The 19,168-nt window shown below is 39.5% G+C and overlaps 1 protein-coding gene across 1 annotated transcript; it reads left to right on the top strand.

Moving 5' to 3' along the window:
* Positions 1-2,880: 2,880 nt before the first annotated feature.
* CFAP206 (cilia and flagella associated protein 206) lies at positions 2,881-19,135 on the top strand. Its single transcript, XM_058019583.1, has 12 exons — positions 2,881-3,012; positions 4,297-4,380; positions 4,682-4,772; positions 5,825-6,013; positions 6,274-6,432; positions 6,898-7,106; positions 7,824-7,943; positions 10,387-10,585; positions 11,310-11,447; positions 13,395-13,588; positions 14,610-14,753; positions 18,034-19,135. Exons 1-12 carry the CDS (start codon positions 2,905-2,907, stop codon positions 18,262-18,264), a joined length of 1,866 nt encoding a protein of 621 aa, XP_057875566.1. The 5' UTR covers positions 2,881-2,904; the 3' UTR covers positions 18,265-19,135.
* The last annotated feature ends 33 nt before the right edge of the window (positions 19,136-19,168 follow it).

The raw sequence follows: 19,168 nt of genomic DNA, 5'->3' as shown, positions 1-19,168 counted from the left end.
GCGGTGCTTTGGTTTGCACATTACAGCAGGCTTTGAGCATGTGAATATTTTGTGTGAAATTAACCTTGAAGAAGATCTCTGGCAGTGTCCCTAATGCACTTCAGCCACAAACAAAGCACCAGTCACTAGGACCCGACCAAAGCTAGGCTGAAGTAACAACTGCTAAAGTAGGTATGTTGTGGCTGTCAGGTCCTCAGCACCAAATGTTCTGCAGAGATTGTGCTAATTGCAGATGTAGACACAGACACATATTGAAATAGTCTGTAAACCATCTTTAGAGTCCCTAAATTGCTAAGCCAAAATTGCACAATTACACATGCTCTGCATACATACTAAAAACCTAGGCAAATCCTACCTGCAGATTCCTGCTCTCTCTGAAAATACTCGTGTAAGCCTGGGAAGGTGTCAGCAAAAGTCTTGCTGACTGTTATGGGATGGGACCTGACTTTCTGCAAGCTCCACCTCCAGTGCTACTGCAGACAGCATTTGGTTGAACTCCACAAGACTGTCCACTTTTAGCTGATAATTTCAGGAGGAAGTGTTGCCAGCACTGCTTTGAGCACCAAGGTTTATGACTGACTGGAAATTTGCTTTTGTAGGGAGAGAGCTGGCACTGGCACCTTCTCTTTCTCCTTCTAATCCCCAAAACTATATTCTTCTTCTCCTCTTGCTCCTCCCCACCTGCATCTGCAGAAGAGCTGGTTCTTGTGTGATTTACCAGGAAGTACAGAGGAAAATCTTTGTGACCCTAAGCTCACTAACAGCAACACACTTCTGCTCCAGGAAGGGCCCCAAAAGCTTCTCATCCAGCAATTTGCAGAAAAAGAGGTTTAGGTTTTTAAGCTCTTGATGAAAGTCTTGCTATAATTACTGAGCTTAAGGGTACAGAATTTTAAAAATAGCAATGCAGAGGACATATTAAGAAGCCCCATTATCTGTGCTACTAGAATGAAACCTAAGACTTTACAATGTCTGTTGCAGGGTTGCTTTGGTCCCTGTTCCACCTTCCCAAAGCATTTCCCATGGGTTATGCTGGCACTCCTTGCACGGTACCTTTGTACACACACTGACAACATGGATGTAACCCTGCAGCTACTTGCCAGGTAGCATAGTATCATCTTAATTTTACTGATAAGAGTGACTTGTCTGAGGTCACAGTGGAAAAAAATTATCATCTTGATGTCCTCATGATTCTCAGTGGAGTTCCCTCTGTCTGACAGTGTAAATCAAAGGGAAAAAAATTAAATCAGTGGAAAACTGGTGTAGCTTTTCGTCTGTTATTCCTACATTCCCTGTGCCTTTTGAGCTTATTAGATTGCCTTTCAGAGACATGGCTTTTAAATTTAATTAGCATGCTATTACTCTTTCCTCTATCTGACACGGAAAAGTTGGAATTAAATGCATATTGACTAACTAAACCACTTACAGCAAGGCAGTGCATTCATCCATTGGTGTGCCCACTGGTGTGTGCAAGAACTTGGGGCTCACTGGGCTGCTGCTTGCAGGCTGTGACCTGTAGTACTTGCAGGCACTGCACCCAGAGGAGCTGCCACCTCCAGCAGCAGTCATGAGACCTGAAAGCAAAGATAGCTGTCTTGCTTGTGTTGCAAAGTTGCCTCATCTGTGCTGCCTCTGCCTGCAGCACTCGTTGTGTACCATACACACATTTTGTTTGTACATGTATGTGTGAATTTATCTATGTATTGTATGCATTTATAGCTGTGTAAATACATTTATCTGTACCGGGTCTGGCTGGGATGGAGTTAGCTTGCTTATCAGCATTCCCTGTGATGTTGTGCTTTGGATTTTTGGTGTGTTGTTAGCACACAGGTGTTTTGGCTGTGTGCTTGCTTGGCATGAAGGCTTTCTTTTTCCCACTCTGCCCCCCTCAAGCAGAGCATTCATAGAGCAGTTTGGGTTGGAAGGGCCCTTAAAGATCACCTAGTTCTGACCCCCGCTGCCATGGTGGGGGGATATATATTGTATCTATGAGTATACATGGGTCTAGAGGAGGGCCATAAAAACAATGTGGGGTCTGGAACATGTCTTTCATAAGGAAAGACTGCAAGAGGTGGGCCTCTTTAGTCTTGAAAGACTGGGAGGGGATTTCATTAATGCACATAAATATCTCAAAGATGGGTGCCAAGAGGATGGTGCCAGACACTTTTCAAGGGTGCCCAGTGAGAGGGTGAGGAGCAGTGGCCATAATCTAAAGCACAAGAAGTTCTACCTCAACGTGAGGAAGAACTTTTTTACACTGAGGGTGGCAGGGCCCTGGAATAGGCAGCCCAGAGAGAGATCATGGATCTCCCAAACCCACCTGGACACGTTCCTGAGTAACCTGCTCCAGGTGACCCTGCCTTGGCAAGGGGGGTTAAACTGGATAATTTCTATAGGTTTCTTCCAACCCTAACAATTCTGTGATATTAAGGTATACATACGGTATGTATGTGTCTTTATACATACATATGGATGTATATTTAGACACAGCTGCATACAGCCATAGCTGCAGACGTCCACAGCACGGTTTGTGTGCGTGCACAGACACTCACACAGGCTCCTGTGCCTCCACAGCCGCGTCCTTGGAGTACATGCAGGCGCGTACGTTTTGCAGGCACACCGCCCCATCTATCCTGCACAAACCCTGTCTCCCTGTGCTCCGTGTGTAAATGCCCATCCCCGCCTGCCCTCGCCGCTCTCCCGCAGGCCGGGCCGGCCGGGCCGCGTCCCCATGGCAACGCCCGGGGCCGGCGCTCGGCTCCCGCCCGTGGCCAGCGGCCGGCGCGGGGACAGCGGCACCGGGACAGGCTGCTGAGCAAGCGGCGGGCTCGGGCCGGCCGGGACCCTCGCTGCAGCGAAACCTCGCTGGCTGTAACCCGCTTAGGGCCGGCGTGTTTGGCCAGCATGTCCGGCGAGCTGACGCAAAGTGTCCTCAAGAGAATAATCCGCCAAGTGGGGCTGGAGTGCTCTGCCCAGGGACAAAGCCTCTCGGAAACCTTGGTGGCCTTCATGGTAAGCGCGACAGGAGGCGTTCAGGGGCTGGCGGCAGCTGACGCTGTCAGGGGTGACCTGAACTTGGAAATATCTTGGTTTCCTATTGCCTGCAGAGAGGTATTTTAAAGGGGCACTCAGCCCCAGTATTGGGTCCTAAAAACCTGGAAAAGTATTTTATTCCCCTGAAATCTTATGGGAATATAATGCTTCAAGAAGGCTGCATGTCCTGAGTCCCACAAACTCTCTGAACTCCAACTTGGAGCTTTCTTCTGCAGGCAGATAAACCATTGTTTTCTTTCAGAAGTGAAAAAGAGAAGTTTTACCAAGTTTTAACAACGTTTCTTCACACTCTCATAAATGAACCTGTGATGCATAGGTGAATGTTTAATGCAGCTGCTATATTTATTCTTCGATGTTCACCTCCTCCTTCTCTTGTGATGGATAATTTTGTTTCTCTGCTCAGACAGGGCCAGGTACTATAAATGGGCTGAATATTTGAAAGAATTTGCTTTGATCACATTTAAAGCGAAAATTTAATGAATTCAATCTCAGTATTGTCCTTGGTAGACAATTTTAAGTATCCTAAAAGCATTTTACATTTTGGCATCTCTTAGGAGACACAGCGCTGCTACAGAATATAGTCTGGATGTGCCTGCAAAGCTGTGTCTGAAGAAAGATGGGCTAGATTCTTTTTTTATTGAAGATCAGCTCTTGATAAACTTGTATATAAATGTAAATGCTTCACAGCAGTACTGTTAATATGCTATTTTTTCCCCTAAAGGTGACACTGCAGCTTTAGAAAAAAGATTGGGCTCAAAAGCAGTATTAATCAATTAAGCAGGAAAATTTTAATGAGTAAAGAATTTGTACAAGGGGCTGGCAAGACACGTAGCATGAACACCAATTGCAAACATGCACTTATTTTCCTGCATGTAGAACACTATGGGGTTTTTTATTCAAATGGTAAATGTTTATATCAATGCATATAGCACCAACTTAGAAGTTTATAAAAAACCATGATGGATTTTCAAAAAAATGTTACTTAAGAAAATATTTTTCCAAGTAAATTTTAAAGGAGCTATATTTAAATATTTGTATCATTTTTTTTTGTGCCTGAGAACTGAGATTGAAACTGGCAAGATGTGAAATGAAGTAATTTGTTTCATTATCAAAGACTGAAATGGATAAAAAAAATAGTAAAGAAATATTAAATGCATCTGAGATATTTCAGAAAATAAAAAGTGAGTTGCAAAGATGATATTTTGGGACATAAATTAGTATCTTTCTTTTGGCAATCTCTAGGTGAAAGCTGTTGTGTTAGATCCAAGAAATGATTTTAATATGGATCGAAGCCTTACAGAAAATGATATCCAGGATCTTATCCAGGTAATTCTGACATGATGTTGAGAGTCACTACTTATTTAAGACTATAGCATTATTTGCTTTCTGCTCCTGTTAACTAAAATTACATGAACACTTTCAAAATTTGAGTGCTGCTTTATTCTCATGGCTCTGTAGCTAAAGACTGGACTATGTTTCCATAAATAAATGCCTTAGAAAAGCTTTATATGGAGAAAATGGTAGTGAGGGGGCTCTACAGATGTTGTGCAACCTTTAGTAGATCACTGTCAGTTCAGATGTTTCCCCAGAGATGAGAAAGAACTCACTTCTCTGACTCTCTTTTTAGCTCTGTGTTACCAGACTGCTTGACACAACAAACCCATCCCTAAGCACAATTAAGATGCAAGTTTACTTTGATATGAACTATGCAAACCGAGGTAATTTCAAATATGTTTTCATAGAAGTTGATGCTGAGTTTATAATATAAGGATAGTAATTACTGTTAAATTAATCCTGTCAGTAAACAAAATAAAATCCCAGGAGAAATTTACTGTACAGGAGTCTGATGTTTCAGTATGGATATAGTAGGGAAAAGTGCACATTAGATTTGAGAGTACACTCTTCTCATGCTGTCTGAGAGATTTACTGAATATAATGTATGAGGTTGCTTGAGGACACTTACACTTTCAATGGTTAGCTGCCTTCAGCAAGAAAAGCTTGCACCTGCCCCTGTGTGTCTGAAGGCCCTCAGAACTCAGTATTTTATCAATATCCCTAACTGGGAGATTTATGTAATCTTGAACAATCAGTTACAGCTTTAGCTGAGTACGTTTTTCTCTCATCAGTAGTAATTTCACATGATCTGAGAATGAGAATGTGAAAATAAAATGAGATGGAGAAAATGCCTTTGCTGTAAATGTAATTCCTGATCTCAAAGGGACAGTGGAGGCTGGCTGGGAAATAGAAGACACAGAACAGGCATAGACGTGAAAAAAGCATTGCTCTGTGGGGAGATAATGACAATGTTTTCCTGTTAGCATGGATTAAAACCAAAAATTAGCAACATGGGGAGCTTCTCCTAAATTCTCTGGACTCTATAAGCTCAGTAGCTCCAGCAAGTTTTTGAGATCCTGAGGAGTATTCCAACTTGAGCATGTAACTTCAGGTGTTTTTGAAATATTGTGTGTGTGTAAGTTAAGTCCACCTACAGTCAGAGGAGTTCAGAGAGCCAGAGACTTGCTGTCTAGCTTAGCCTGAATGGTTCTCAGGACTCTACTGACTGATGTTAATCATGCTAATTAACATACCATTAATGTTTAACTCTGCTGGTTTTAATTCTAATGATGTGGTACTACAAACATCTCTTTCATGTACCTGTGTTTCAGAAACCTTAAGTTGGTGCTCTGACTGTGGAAATGAATTACACCCTCTGTATAGGGCAAATTTCAAAGGATTTAGATAGCACTTTTTAAGTGACTTTCTTTCCTAGATGAATTACTGAGTGAGCAGGAGCGTGTTCTGGAAGGAAAACTGGCTCCTGTAGTTAGAGCCGTCAGTGAGAGTGGTCCACATACACGAGAAGAAATGGAGAATATGTATCAAAAGATTGTTGCCTATGTGCTACTGAGATCTGGCCTGGGATCCCCAACAGATATTGAGGCTGTCAGGGAGGTAACAGGTCAGTAAACCCCCAGCTGTGAAATTGGGCTTTTCTTCTTGAAAAAATAAAATTTCACTTCCTCTTCACTGATATTTACATACAAATGAGGTAAACTGTGATGAATGCTTGCTGTCCAAACTGTCACTGCTTAGCCTTGAAGTGTAAATTTCCCATATATTTCCTCCTTTTGTTTAGGAGAGGCTATTTTTGCTTATTTAATGATTTTCTTTTCTATTCCCTCATATTGAGGGTTTTCTCTCACTTTGTAATGCTTACAGCTGCCTTGCAGAGTATATTCCCCCAGACAGAAATGATTACTTTCATCTCACTCAGTAAGAAGGACAAAGAACAACAGCTGAAAGATCTTGCCATGCTAGTGACAGGAATTCGTTTGTACAACAAGCAGTGCCAGAAAGGAGGAAGCTGCATTGATGACTGTAAGTAAACAACTGCATTTGAGCTGGCTATTCCCAATTCATTCTACTGGACTTCTTCACTGGAGCTGCTCCAATAATTTCCCATCTCGGGGAGGCGTGTTATTGTTACTGGTATTTTACAAATTAGGAAACTGAGAATTGAAAATTGTGCAGATACTCTCAGGAAACCCATGTCAGTTGTAGCAACAGAGTTGCATCTACCATAAAGCAAGTTTTCTCACATTCCTTGACTTGACTGTGGTATTTCCACACCTGTAATTCTAAATATTTGCAACAACCCGACTAGTGAGATAGGGTGATTTAATCTGGTTTGCAAGAATTTGGAAATGCATGAATATAAGAACAAAATGTAGAAATCAAAATTTAATTGGAAGACCATTATGCTCAAATATTGCACTTTCACCATGTGATAATGACTTCATTGATTCTTTCTATACACATTTCCTATTTATTCCACGTGACTAGTGCCAGAGATCCTGAGCGAAGCCATTCCCTCGGCTACGCGGACTCTGGACGAGCGTCTGCACTCCTGCCAGCTGCTGGCCCACCGCTACACAGCCCTGCTGGAGGCCATGCAGGAGGACCCCCAGAGCTTCTCCCAGCTTAGATTTCTTAAATTAAAAGAAGCACTATTCAATGTGAGACAGTATGAAGCCTTCCTTTGCATCCTTCAGGTGAGGTGTGATATCCTGTGGACTTCTAATGCAGGTGGAATGTCTTCAAGTTACCTACTTGCACAGGACAGAAATATAAGAAAAAATATTTGGAAATAAATGAAATAAAATAAAATATATCTTTAGATAAAGAACCAAAGATTGTTTAGCTTTGAAAATACCTTTAAAATCATTGAGTCCAACCATTAACCTATTAGCCTGGCACTGCCAAGTCCACCATTAAACAGTTCTTTACATAGTAATTCTCTGCCCCAAAAGGCATGAGAGAAAAAAATCTCCTTGACCAATCCATAAATTCTCAGTTTTAGTCTTCAGACACCCCCAAAATATATGGAGTCATCAAAAGTCTTTGGAGAATACAATTTAAATTCTTGTTTTATTACTGAAGAGCTTTTCATTTGTCTTTAGAGAAACTGCAGTTTTTTATTAGTCTTTCCTGTATAAGGCATTGAAAAAATGTATTTTTTTTTTCTTTTTGTTCTCTTCATTGGGAAAATCCAGAGGATTTTCTATAAAAATTGGAAGTTTATGTGTGACTGAGGTGCCTGAACACCTGAACATTTAAGGAAAAATATATTCTGTGGATAGCTAGAGTACATCTTGTTCCTTAAGACAATTTTTCTGAAAATAGTTAAAAGAAGAGGCCCGGGTAAATACTTGTTACTAAATACTTGGTTTTTGGAGTGTGATACGTTTTGCCTGTTGTTCTCTTTCCAGTCTAATGCAATTACAAGTGCTCAAGAAGTTGAATCGTTGGATGTTCAGTTTGAAGCAGAAATGATGTTATTGAAAAACACAGTGCAGGATAAGACTTCCATAGAGTCCAGAGAAGTTTTTGTAAGTATTATGAATAGGAAACCCATTACTTCTTCAGTAGAAAACATTAATAAAGTAAGATACTTTGCAGGTGTGTTTTTGAGTAGTTTATGTGTAGCAAGAGGCTACAAATTTTCTCTCTATTACAATATCGAAATTCTGTGATTTTTGAAGGGGCAACTAAAACACTTGCTCTTAAGGTAAAAAAAGGTAAGGTACAAAAAGGCAGCAAAGGAATTAAATGGTATTTTACTGTAAGTGTCTTGAGTTGTCATTATTTGTAGATTTCCTTTTTTGTGTGTGTATATATTCTTTCCCGTTCATTGCAGAAACTGTAAGAACATAATGATTGCAGAAAACAGCACAACAGAGTATGATTCTTTTAAAATTCCCTCACATAGCCATCCCTGTAATTACAGTATGAGTCATTTATATAATTTTTCTGAAGAAACTGGGTTTCTGTGATGAGTGTCAGCCTCTTTTCCCCTTCCAATAGCTTCTGAACCTGTTGGCAAGTTTCAGTCACATTTGTCAGAGTCAAAAGATCTCAAAATATGTCATTTTCTGCAAGTTTTATGGGGGAAAAATAAGAGCAACTAGAGACACACAATTAGAGTCTTACCAAGATCAGGTCTGAAATGAGGTTTGTGTGCTCTCTGGCCAGTGAGCAGCCACTGAAGGATTGTGATTCTGTGCTGTTGCACCCTTGGTTGGGAGCTACAGGACATGGGAAGGAGGTATTGGGGGAAAGGGAAGGAGTGCTGTGAACTACAGGTATTATGAGGGAGGCTGCTTAATGAGCCTGTGAAAACCTGGGATTATTATGCTGGCATGTTATAAAGGAAACAGGAGAGAAATATGCTAGAAACCAGCTTAATTTAAATTTGCTTTTCATGTAAGAGCTCATTATTTTGTGTGATTTGATTATCATTCCAGTTCTTTGTGGTGGGCTGCTGCACCAGCATGCAGTTTCATACATGTTTTAGGTTATTTTTTAACATTCTAAGCTAATTATTAGAAAGCAAAATAAAGCCTACTGCAGAGGAAGATCATGACCCCCTTCTACTCAGAGTATTTTTTACACTTCCCATAAGAGCATCCAAGCTGGAAACTCATGGGAACAGCACTTTAACTGAATTTATGTATGCTTTTGATTTTATAAACCAGATGTTCTTGTTTGGAGAACATTTTCTCCTTTTGTCCAGCTACTCAAAGCAGTTTTTCCTCTTCTGTATCTTTGTGGGGCTTGAGTGACTGATACATCTTACCCTTTTCCCTAAAAGCTGTCTATTGTTGTTTGCTGCCTTCCTGGAATTTTTTTCTCTTCTGGTTGGTTAGTTGTTTTGACTTCTCTGCTGAAGACAAAATATATAATGCCTTTCAATTTCAGATCCTTTTCAGATAGAGATTTTTTTTATTAACACACTATTTAAATAATTTTTCTTGTCTTTGGCTTGTTGCCAACAAGCTGGATCCTCTACAAAGGTAGAGATACAGGGCATTCTGTCTTTTAAAAAGTATAGGATAAGGCCTATATTTGTAGCAAACACTTGCTTTAGGAAAAATAGTACATTTCATTAATATTCTTTGCTTATTTTATTAAGAATGTTTTTAATCTTCCTTTAGTTTCTTCCATTTTTGTAACCATAAGATTTCCAGAGCATTAGCAATGCTGATGAATTTCAGAGCTGGCTCTGTTGGCTGCTCTCATGATAATGTTGTTAGCATGCATAAAATGTGTGGTTCAGTGTGCATTTCAGATTGGTTGAATCTCTTGCTGTAAATGCTCTCTGTGTGTTTAGGTGTAACAGGGCACGTTTTATGTCACTGTCATTGAAAGCAGCATTTACACTTAAAGCTTATAGGCTGCTGCTTTATGTGCCTACACCTGTATGCCAACAGCATGTCAGTGCTGGGAAGGGCAGCCTCCAGTTTTGCCCTGAACCCTGGACCACTCTGGAGAGGCCTGCATCCCTTCCATTTGAGACACATGATGGCCTGGGGCTGTGGTGCCAACTCACTCTGGAATCAGGGCAGACAAAATAACAAAACTTGGCAGTTTATATAGCGGTGTGGTTTTACCTACTTTGGTAATTAATCAGGTGTGTTCCTTCTGGTCCTTACTCCTGTACACCATATTTTCAGTTATAAAACAGTATTGTCAATGAAGTGCTAAATTCAAAGCATGGTCACAGAGTACATTTATTTGAGAAAGGCTCTGAAGTAAAATATAGAGAAGTACAACTCTTGCCTGTGGGTTGACATGCTGGATATACTTGCTTTAGGCATATGTGATGGAAGCTCCTCTTACAGTGTCCCTGAGTTCCCCTGGAATTTCTGCTTGCTGAAGGCCTTGGAGATCAGCCCTGCTTTGTTCATGGCTGAGATTGTTGTGCACAGTGCTTGGGTTACACCGTAGACATAAAACAAATCTGTATTTCAGATAATTTTCTTTATGTTCCAGCCTCTGTTTATGGAACTTTCTAAGCTTTGGGCCGGCTTTCAGGATGAAATGCTACTGCTAAGCTTCCTCACAAATATGGCTGACAATCTGCAACAATTCTTGGAAATCCAATCACAGCTTTTTCCAGAGGAAATGCTAACATCTCTTCTGGAAGGAGTGACTGTGAAAAGTGATGAGGAAAGGATAAAAGAAACCATGGGTATGGAAAGTTGAAACTTTTTGATTTTCCTAAATTTTCCAAGATTTTGTAGTTTGAATTTTCTTTACAAAATGTGCTTTACAGAAGGTGTGCTATATTGATTATTTACTACTCAGAATTTGCACAGTAAATTAAAATGAGCCTTGTAGGGTATAGATTTACATTTTCATGTAGTGTAGCTTGTGATTCTATTTTTACATATAAAATTAAAATAAAGCTTCTAGATACAAGTATGCCTTACAAAAATTTCAGAATGATCAGAGAATATTTATATTTTTAAAAACAAATTTTTGAAGTGTATTAATGTCTTTTTATACATTTCAGAACTTTGGAAATTGAGGGGTAGAGTATAAACAAAATGATATAACAGGGCTTTGGTTACCAGAAGGGATTGTTTGTAAGATGGTATCCCCAGGAACCAAGTTTTATGCCAGGGCATTTGTAAGGCATGTGTGGGTGAAAACAAAATCAAAGATTAAACTATTATCTTCCTGTTGTTGTCCCACGTTTTCAAAGAAAACTAATGCTACTAAAGAAGGTTCTCACAGAACTGATTTTCAGTAGGTTTGCTTTCAAGGCAGGACGAAATTTTGGCTTCTGGGATCTGGGCACTGCAGATCATCCGGTGAAAACCAGAGTAATCTGGTCATCCTGTAATATCATTAGCTTTTAGACATCTGATATTTTAATATTGAAGTCCTTCCTTTGTTTTATCTTTTCTTAGAAACCAGAGTGAATGTTTCTGATTTCACGAACCGAGAATGGCTTTTTCCAGAGACTACTGATAACTTTGATCAGTTGCTGATCCAGTACCGTGGTTTCTGTGCACATTCAATTGGTGTGAAAGGTATTATCCTACCAGGTATGCTTTGTGGTTAGATATTTTCCATACAATATATTTACACAAGGAAAAATGTAAAGGCATTCTGAATGCATCCTCTTATGTCAAAGCTGGAATACTGTTTTTCTACATTTGCAATTTTCACCTCAGGTAACTTATTTCCATTGTTAAAGTATCTGTTTTAAAATACACAAATAAACTGTCCTTAGTAGAAGGCAGAATGGCTTGAAGAGGAGCAGGGGCAGAAACAAGATGGGATAGATAAATGTTTCTTCCTGCTCTGTGTGTGTCTGTATAACCTACACTGCAACTGAATACAGGTTTGGTCACTGTTGTTAATGTGCTGTAGTGCAGGCATAGGGAAATGGCAGTTCCTTCTGTTTTGTGCATCCATATGTGTAAACATAGCCATTCATGCTTACCTCATATGTATTTTAAATAGTCATGACAAAGTACTAAAAATCTTTCCTGAAAAGAATACAAAAGTGCACTTGATTAAGTCAACTAATTGTAGGAATTTTTGGTCTCTCTAGGCTCATCTGTCTTGAAAGTTGGCCTTATTTCAGCTATCCTAGTTCATGTTTCCCATCTTCCTGTCCTTTCTAGAACCTGTCCATATAGAATTTTTTTAAACCTATGGGAGTTTGGGAAGAAAATATGGCCATTTACTAGTCAGTATTAAAGAACAGATATTTTTATGGCAATGTAATTTACTTACACTTAGTACTGCACATGAGAACAGCTGTCCTTAGTTGGATTGAAGGTCTCTCTAGCCCTGTATCTGATTACTGCACGTGGACAGTCATGAACACTTTAAAATTATGAGAATTCAAGTCAGAGTGATCTTTCTTTAATTATATCCTTTCAATCCTAGCAGTTGGTGGTTATGGGATTTCCTCTGATTAATGTTAAGTCTGTAACCTTCTGTTGAATAATCCTTCAAAGAGGTTTTAATTTATCTAATTGATTCTGGAATCCACCTAGAGTTTGTCATGGGATATTCTTATTCTCAAGAGCCCCACAATTATAATTATACATGCTATGAAAAGGTACCTCTTTTTGAGATGGTTTTAAGCTCTGGCTTGATAATTTCAACAAATTGATAGTCCTTCTGTTAGGAAAATTACTAAATGGTAATTTTATATTGCACACAATTCATGGTTTTATAACCCCCTATCATATTATCTCTTTTTTCTTTTCAATGCTGAGGAGGCTTTCTTCTTTTACCCCTCCTTCTATGAAAGGTATCACAAGCCCTTGATCACCCCTAGCTCCCTTTTACTTGTTCTGTTGTGTTGGAACAAAATGTATTATTACAAATATTATTATAGGTTGTTATAATATTGGTTTTCTTCTCTTCCTCCATTTGCATACTAATAATTTCTTTTTTGACTGAGTGTGTTCAAGGTCTGTGATGATTCTGGTCTTTCCTGGGCAATGACATCTGAAGCCCAACCTGCCACTGTCCTTGAAATCAGTTTGTGTTTTCCTGTATAAGTTATTTGGCCATTATTGACACTTCATTTTCTCTCTTAATTTGATGTTTGGCTTCCCAGTTGCTTTATCTGCTTCTTCAGTTCATGTCAGTGTTATGCCCTTTGGTATAAATGCACTGCTGATCTGCAATCAGATATTTGCTGAAGATTTTAGGGGAAACATTTGAGGGTAAAGACTGGTTTCTTATGCCTTTGCTATATGTGTTTTATCTGTTGTTTTTCTGAGACATGCACCTAAGGCATGCTGGATGTGAACTGATCAAAGCAGTTTTACTGACCTAACTAAATAGAGTTTTCTATATTTTAAAAAAGCTTGCTTTTAAGGGTTTATACTGAGTTCAGAAATGAAGTGAAACTAACTTGAGGCAAACACAGAATCTTGATTACAAATATCTTTTGTATTGGATATCATACTGTTCACTATTTTAATTTGTGAGGCTTATTTTGGGTTAGTGTTTCTTCTTATTTTTAGGAAATCCTGCTATTGGAATTTTGAAGCACAAGGAGAAATACTATGTTTTCAGTTCAAAAGAAGATGCATACATCTTTGCTAAAGATCCAGATAAGTTCATTCAATTGAATATAGAAAAAGCAAAAAAATATGCAGAGCTAATTCAACTGCTTGAGCTCCATCATCAGTTTGAATACCTTGTTCCACATACACAGGTACACACTGCCCGTGCCTCTTGCTAAACAGCTGCTGGGTCACTGGTTGGTCTGTCCTTTCTAAAAGAGAACAGATGATACCTATCTTTAGGAAAGAAGTAAAATCCTCTGCCTGTCTGAAGGTCCATCTTTTCCAGGTCTTCAGAGTGTTGAAGAAATGTTACTACTTAGTGTCATTCTCACCTTTTGTATTCATAGGAGAATATGTAAATCCAAAGCACTCTGGCAGTGATAAAAGCTGCTAGTCCATAGCCTAGGCAGGTCTTGTGTCTGATGTTTCTTTTCCTCATTTTTGCAAAAGTAGCTTAAAGGACCAGTAAATAAATGCAACAGAGGATATGTCAGATATCACATTAAGTGGAGCTTTAGCTCAACACTCCATCCATGTGTGCTGGATGAGGGTGTAGTTGTATCTGGGGACAGAAGTTATGGAGCATATTAAAAAATAAAAGGAGAGTCACCAATAATGAATGTGATGGTGTTATTCTGGGAAATTCAAAGACTTGGTTTGGATTTATAGGCATTATCACATTCTCTGTGATCCACTTGTGAATTTTAGATCCCTAGCAGTGGAAAGAATGTAGTCTTGAACTGGCCCTTGGTTTGAAACATAGTTTATATCCCAGCTATAGCAGACATATGTGGATTTCTCCCAGTTATGATTTGTGATTTTTAATCCATTCATGAAGACAAACTGGGGTGCCTGCATCATAAAATACTGGTGATGGGACCCATTTTTTCTAAAATCCAACAATTAAACACTCCCTCAGTAGACAGGACCCTGCAATTCAGCTGTGGCCTCTGCATCAAAGGTTTTCTGTCAGAAATTAAATCCACCAGGTGCTTAATGGTTTCCTTTTAGTGGGGGCATGGGGAACAAAAATATTGTTGAATGTAAAAATAATTATCCACTTGTGGTTTGCAGGTCTCTATTTGCTTTTAAAAAGTTCCATACCCATATGCTATTTCTGTGTATTCTTCTCAATGCCTTGCTTGGCTTTGGTTGTTTCTTTTCATCCAGGCCAGAAAGGCAAGCACAGGTTCAATGAAACCACCCCAAAAACGTGAGAGTGGTACTCAAACTGATACTCATATCTTGCCTCCAACTATTGTGAGATCCTATGAATGGAATGAATGGGAACTGAGAAGAAAAGCTATAAAACTGGTTTGTACTGTTATCAGATTTTCATTGTTGGACATAACAAATTTATAATTAATTATTCTTAATTTTTGTTCCTTGAAACATAAATCTAACCTTTTAGTCAAAGACATATACTTCATTACAACTGGTCCAATTTTTTTTCTAGATATTCTCTCTCCTTATTTTTAGACTTCTCTCACTTCTTACATAATTTTCCCTGTTTTTTAAGCAGTGCTTCCACTTCTATATCTATTAATTTCAAATTTTTCAGTTGCCTTCTTTATGTAATAAGAGTTTGTTGTTTTGAATTGAATTGCATTGGATATTAAGGTTGTTCTACATTCAAATCAATTTATTTGGTTGAAGATACTACTATATAATTTCTTTGTGAGAAAAAGCCAAAGCAAATGTTTGTCATACTATCAGGATTTTCTGATGGATTGGAAATCACAGTCTGTCCATAGAAGGTTCACCACATATGTACATAAAAACTTTTAAAATAACAGTAAATATGTCAGAAGCTTCTCTCTAGGGTTTGCCAGCACATGTAGTTGTCAAGGTATAACACCTGATTTTCAGAATGCAATCAAAATAAACAACTTGTGAGTACAGGGAATATTGCAGTTAACAATATCAACTGAACATATAATACTAAAGGTTTTTTTTAACTTCTGTGAACAGATGCACTGTGGAGGTCTGTGGCCTACTGGGCAGCCTATTTCCTTTCTGTTTTCCTTTTTGCCATGAAATCTCTAACATTGTGAAAGTAAACCAAAATTTTGGACTGAGGAGTCTTGCCAGTGTTGCTAGCTCATAAAGGATTCTAAGAAATAGTTGTTACTGAGGTATATAAAGAAGCCAGTTAGGTTTACAAGAAGCCTAGCTAAAAGCCTCTTTTGCTTCTGTAAAGGACAAAATATATAAATAAACATAAGATGTGGTCAGTGGCTCTTCATCATAAGCAAAAGTGGATATTTTCCAATATCTGGTCCTGAAGAACATTCACAAACAAATTTGTAGCTTGTTAGTGTGAAATATTTAGAGAAAGTACTTTAAAGTACTAAGGGTGTTCTAGCCTCAGCTGTCCAAATGTGAGATTAGTGATATGGAGCTGAAAGAAAAAATCCCAGATGCATGCAAAAGTGCTTTGACTATGCTAATTTGTAATATGGAGATGATAAAACATTTCATAACAAAGTGATAAAATAACAGAAATAGTTTACCAGTGCATCAATGAATTTGATACTTCAGGAAAACATCAGACATATTTGTGGGTTTTGTTAGAGGATTAGCTCACATGCCTTTGGTGTTTTTTGTGTTGTTCATACTCAGCCAAAAAACTTGTAGTGGTTTGAAATATTAACCTATTACTTTGTTAAAACCTATATGCTGTTAGAAGTAAACATTTTAGCTCACATTTGTTTCTCTGTGCAAGCATAGTTCCTTGTAATAGCATACATTCCATCATTAAAACCCTTGGGAAAAAAAAAAAAAAACCAAAACTAAACAAAACAAAATTTAATATATTGTCTTTCTTCCCATGGCATCTTCTCTATAAGTTCCTTATTGTTCTTTGCTGGATTCTGCTTGATGACTCTGCATATAAGATTCAGTTGTAGATTAAGGTACCAAAATGTGCCCACATTTAGGTGTTTCACCTTCCATTCCAGCAGAGAGAGACCTCAGTGGTGGAGGCTGGAGAATATTTTAACTTGCCCTGATACAACACTTGGGACATTTGGCCAGCTGTATCACTCTCCAGCTTCCACTGGCTCCAGTCTTCACTGACTGGACTGGACTCCAGGGACTTCCTCACTTACTTGGAGGGGCCTGAATTCCAGCATGAGACTGTATTTTGTGTGTTTTGAGGACAACATTATATCATAATTTACAGTGTTTTACATTATTGCTGACACAGAAGGCTCAGTGGAATAAGGAACATTTTTTTGTTTCAAGTGCTGGCTTTGGAATATTAACTGTTTGTGAGAAGTAGTTTTGTTGTTGTATCTCTGGGAATTTCTGTGAATAGCCAGCTTTAATCATAAATTGTCCTAACTTTTACCCCTTGTCAAGGGGTTAGTGAGCAACGTGGTAATAAGAAGGCATTTTTTCACTTTTATCTGATACTTTGTGACACCAGCCTCTAAACCTCATCATATTTGTCAGAAACCAGACAAAGACTGGAAGCACTTGCCATGAAAACATTTTATTCTAACCAAAAAAAAAAAAAAAAAGGTGAAGCATTTAAGAAAATTTGAAGGACAATGACCAATGATATGAAATTCTTAAGAGACATTTAAAATTGTGTGGGGCACCTAAAGTGCTGTTCACACATCCTGTTAGATCAGTATTTACCAAATCACAGTCACAACTGTGTATTGACAGGAGGGTAAGGTGGGCCATGTCCCAGGTTTGTGAAGCCCATGGATGTAAAATAGACAAACACTTCTGAGTATATGATGAAGTTCAATAAGTCCAAGTGCCGAGTCCTGCACTTTGGCCACAATAACCCCCTGCACCGATATAAGCTGGGGACGGAGTGGCTGGACAGTGCTCAGGTGGAAAGGGACCTGGGGGTGCTGGTTGACAGTCGGCTGGACACGAGCCAGCAGTGTGCCCAGGTGGCCAAGAGGGCCAATGGCATCCTGGCCAGTATCAGGAATGGAGTGGCCAGCAGGAACAGAGAGGTCATTCTTCCCCTGTACTCGGCACTGGTGAGGCCTCACCTGGAGTATTGCATCCAGTTCTGGGCCCCTCACTTTAGGAGGGACATTGAGATGCTTGAGCGTGTCCAGAGGAGGGCAACGAGGCTGGTGAGGGGCTTGGAGCACAAGCCATATGAAGAACAACTGAGGGAGCTGGGGTTGTTCAGCCTGGAGAAAAGGAGACTCAGGGGTGACCTTATCACTCTCTTCAAGTTCCTGAAGGGTGGCTGTGGTGAGCTGGGGGTCGGCCTCTTTCTCCGGGTGACAACAGATAGAACAAAAGGACACAGTCTCAAGCTGCATCAAGGGAGATGCAAGTTAGAATTAAGGAGGAAGTATTTTACAGAAAGAGTGGTCAGAAACTGGAATCATTTACCCAGTGAGGTGGTGGAGTCATCATCCCTCGAAGAGTTCAAGAAAAGACTGGATGTGGCACTTGGTGCCATGATCTAGTTGAACAGTTAGAACATGGGTTGGACTTGATGATCTTACAGGTCTCTTCCAGCCTTGAATTTCTGTGATTCTGTGATTCTGTGATATACTGGTGCTAAAATGTTCAAACAAAATTTTGCTTAATCTGATTCTTTTTGTGTCTTTAGGCCAACTTGCGCCGCATGTTAACTCATTCCATGCAGACTGATCTCAGCCACATGAGAAGGGAGAACTGCACCCAAGTGTACCTGCCAAAGGAAGCTGGCACCCAGACCAAGCGGGACGGCTCCAGCAATGTACCCAAACCCCAGGTGTTCTTGAGGGGCCTCCGGGGAGGATCATCTCCCACCACTCATATGCTCGCTGTAGACTTAACAAGGCCACTGGATGAAACTTGAGTGAAAATGAGAAACCTGAAGCTGCATCTTGAATGTGTATATAAAAATCCTGAATATATGTGAATTTAGACACTAAAGATTTTGCTGTGTCTGTTGATTCCAGGAACAGTTGGTCTGTTTCATTTATCTTATCTGTTGGGACTGCTGACTGGCATTAAGTGACAGAAGTGATAAGCCTGAAGCACAGATTTTAAATAGCAGTTTAGAATCAAGATGTTCCCAGGGACTTCCACTTCCAACATTTAAATATGTAGCATTCTGGGATTTTACTGACGTTTTAATGCAACAATTGCTTGTTGAAATACTGTCTTTAAGTGAAAAAACTTACCCCAGGTGAGTCACTCAAGTGTCACAGCTCCAGCTTAGAGCAGAATTGTCAAGAAGGCAAAACCAACAAAATGAAACCAGTCTGGGTCCTTGGGCCTGTCTGTTTGTGCTGGCATTAACCCAGCCCAATGAGTGCAGACCAAGGCTGGGAGGTTAAGAAGAGGGCTTCTGTCTTGGGTGGTTCTGACACCCTTTTAGGACTCTAGCAATTTCTTGGCTAAACAGTGTACTGGTGAGCACACTGCAAACCATAGAATCTGACTTCAGGGGCCCTTTTTGAAAGCTTTTGCTTGTGTTTGAAAAACTAAAGCCCAACAGAGAAAAAGTTTTTAGCTTTATGTCACTGTGGCAAAGAATTATGTGCCAGGTCTGATCAATACAACTGCAGATGGTATTTCTGTTTGTGAAAACACAAATTAATGACAATAAAGACTTCTCAAGCTGCTGTCTGCACAATGTCCAGGTGCACAACTGTGATTGCATAGGGCATGCAAAATCTTTTTTGTGTGTGTGTGCATTGTGATGCAGTGTGGTTTCCTGGCTTGTAGCTAGACAAGATTGTGACAATGAATGATTT

This window comes from Melospiza georgiana, chromosome 3 (genome assembly GCF_028018845.1).
Source record: "Melospiza georgiana isolate bMelGeo1 chromosome 3, bMelGeo1.pri, whole genome shotgun sequence".
NCBI lineage: Eukaryota > Metazoa > Chordata > Aves > Passeriformes > Passerellidae > Melospiza > Melospiza georgiana.
Note: the sequence above shows the minus strand (reverse complement) of the source record. Positions and strands in the feature narration are given on the sequence as shown.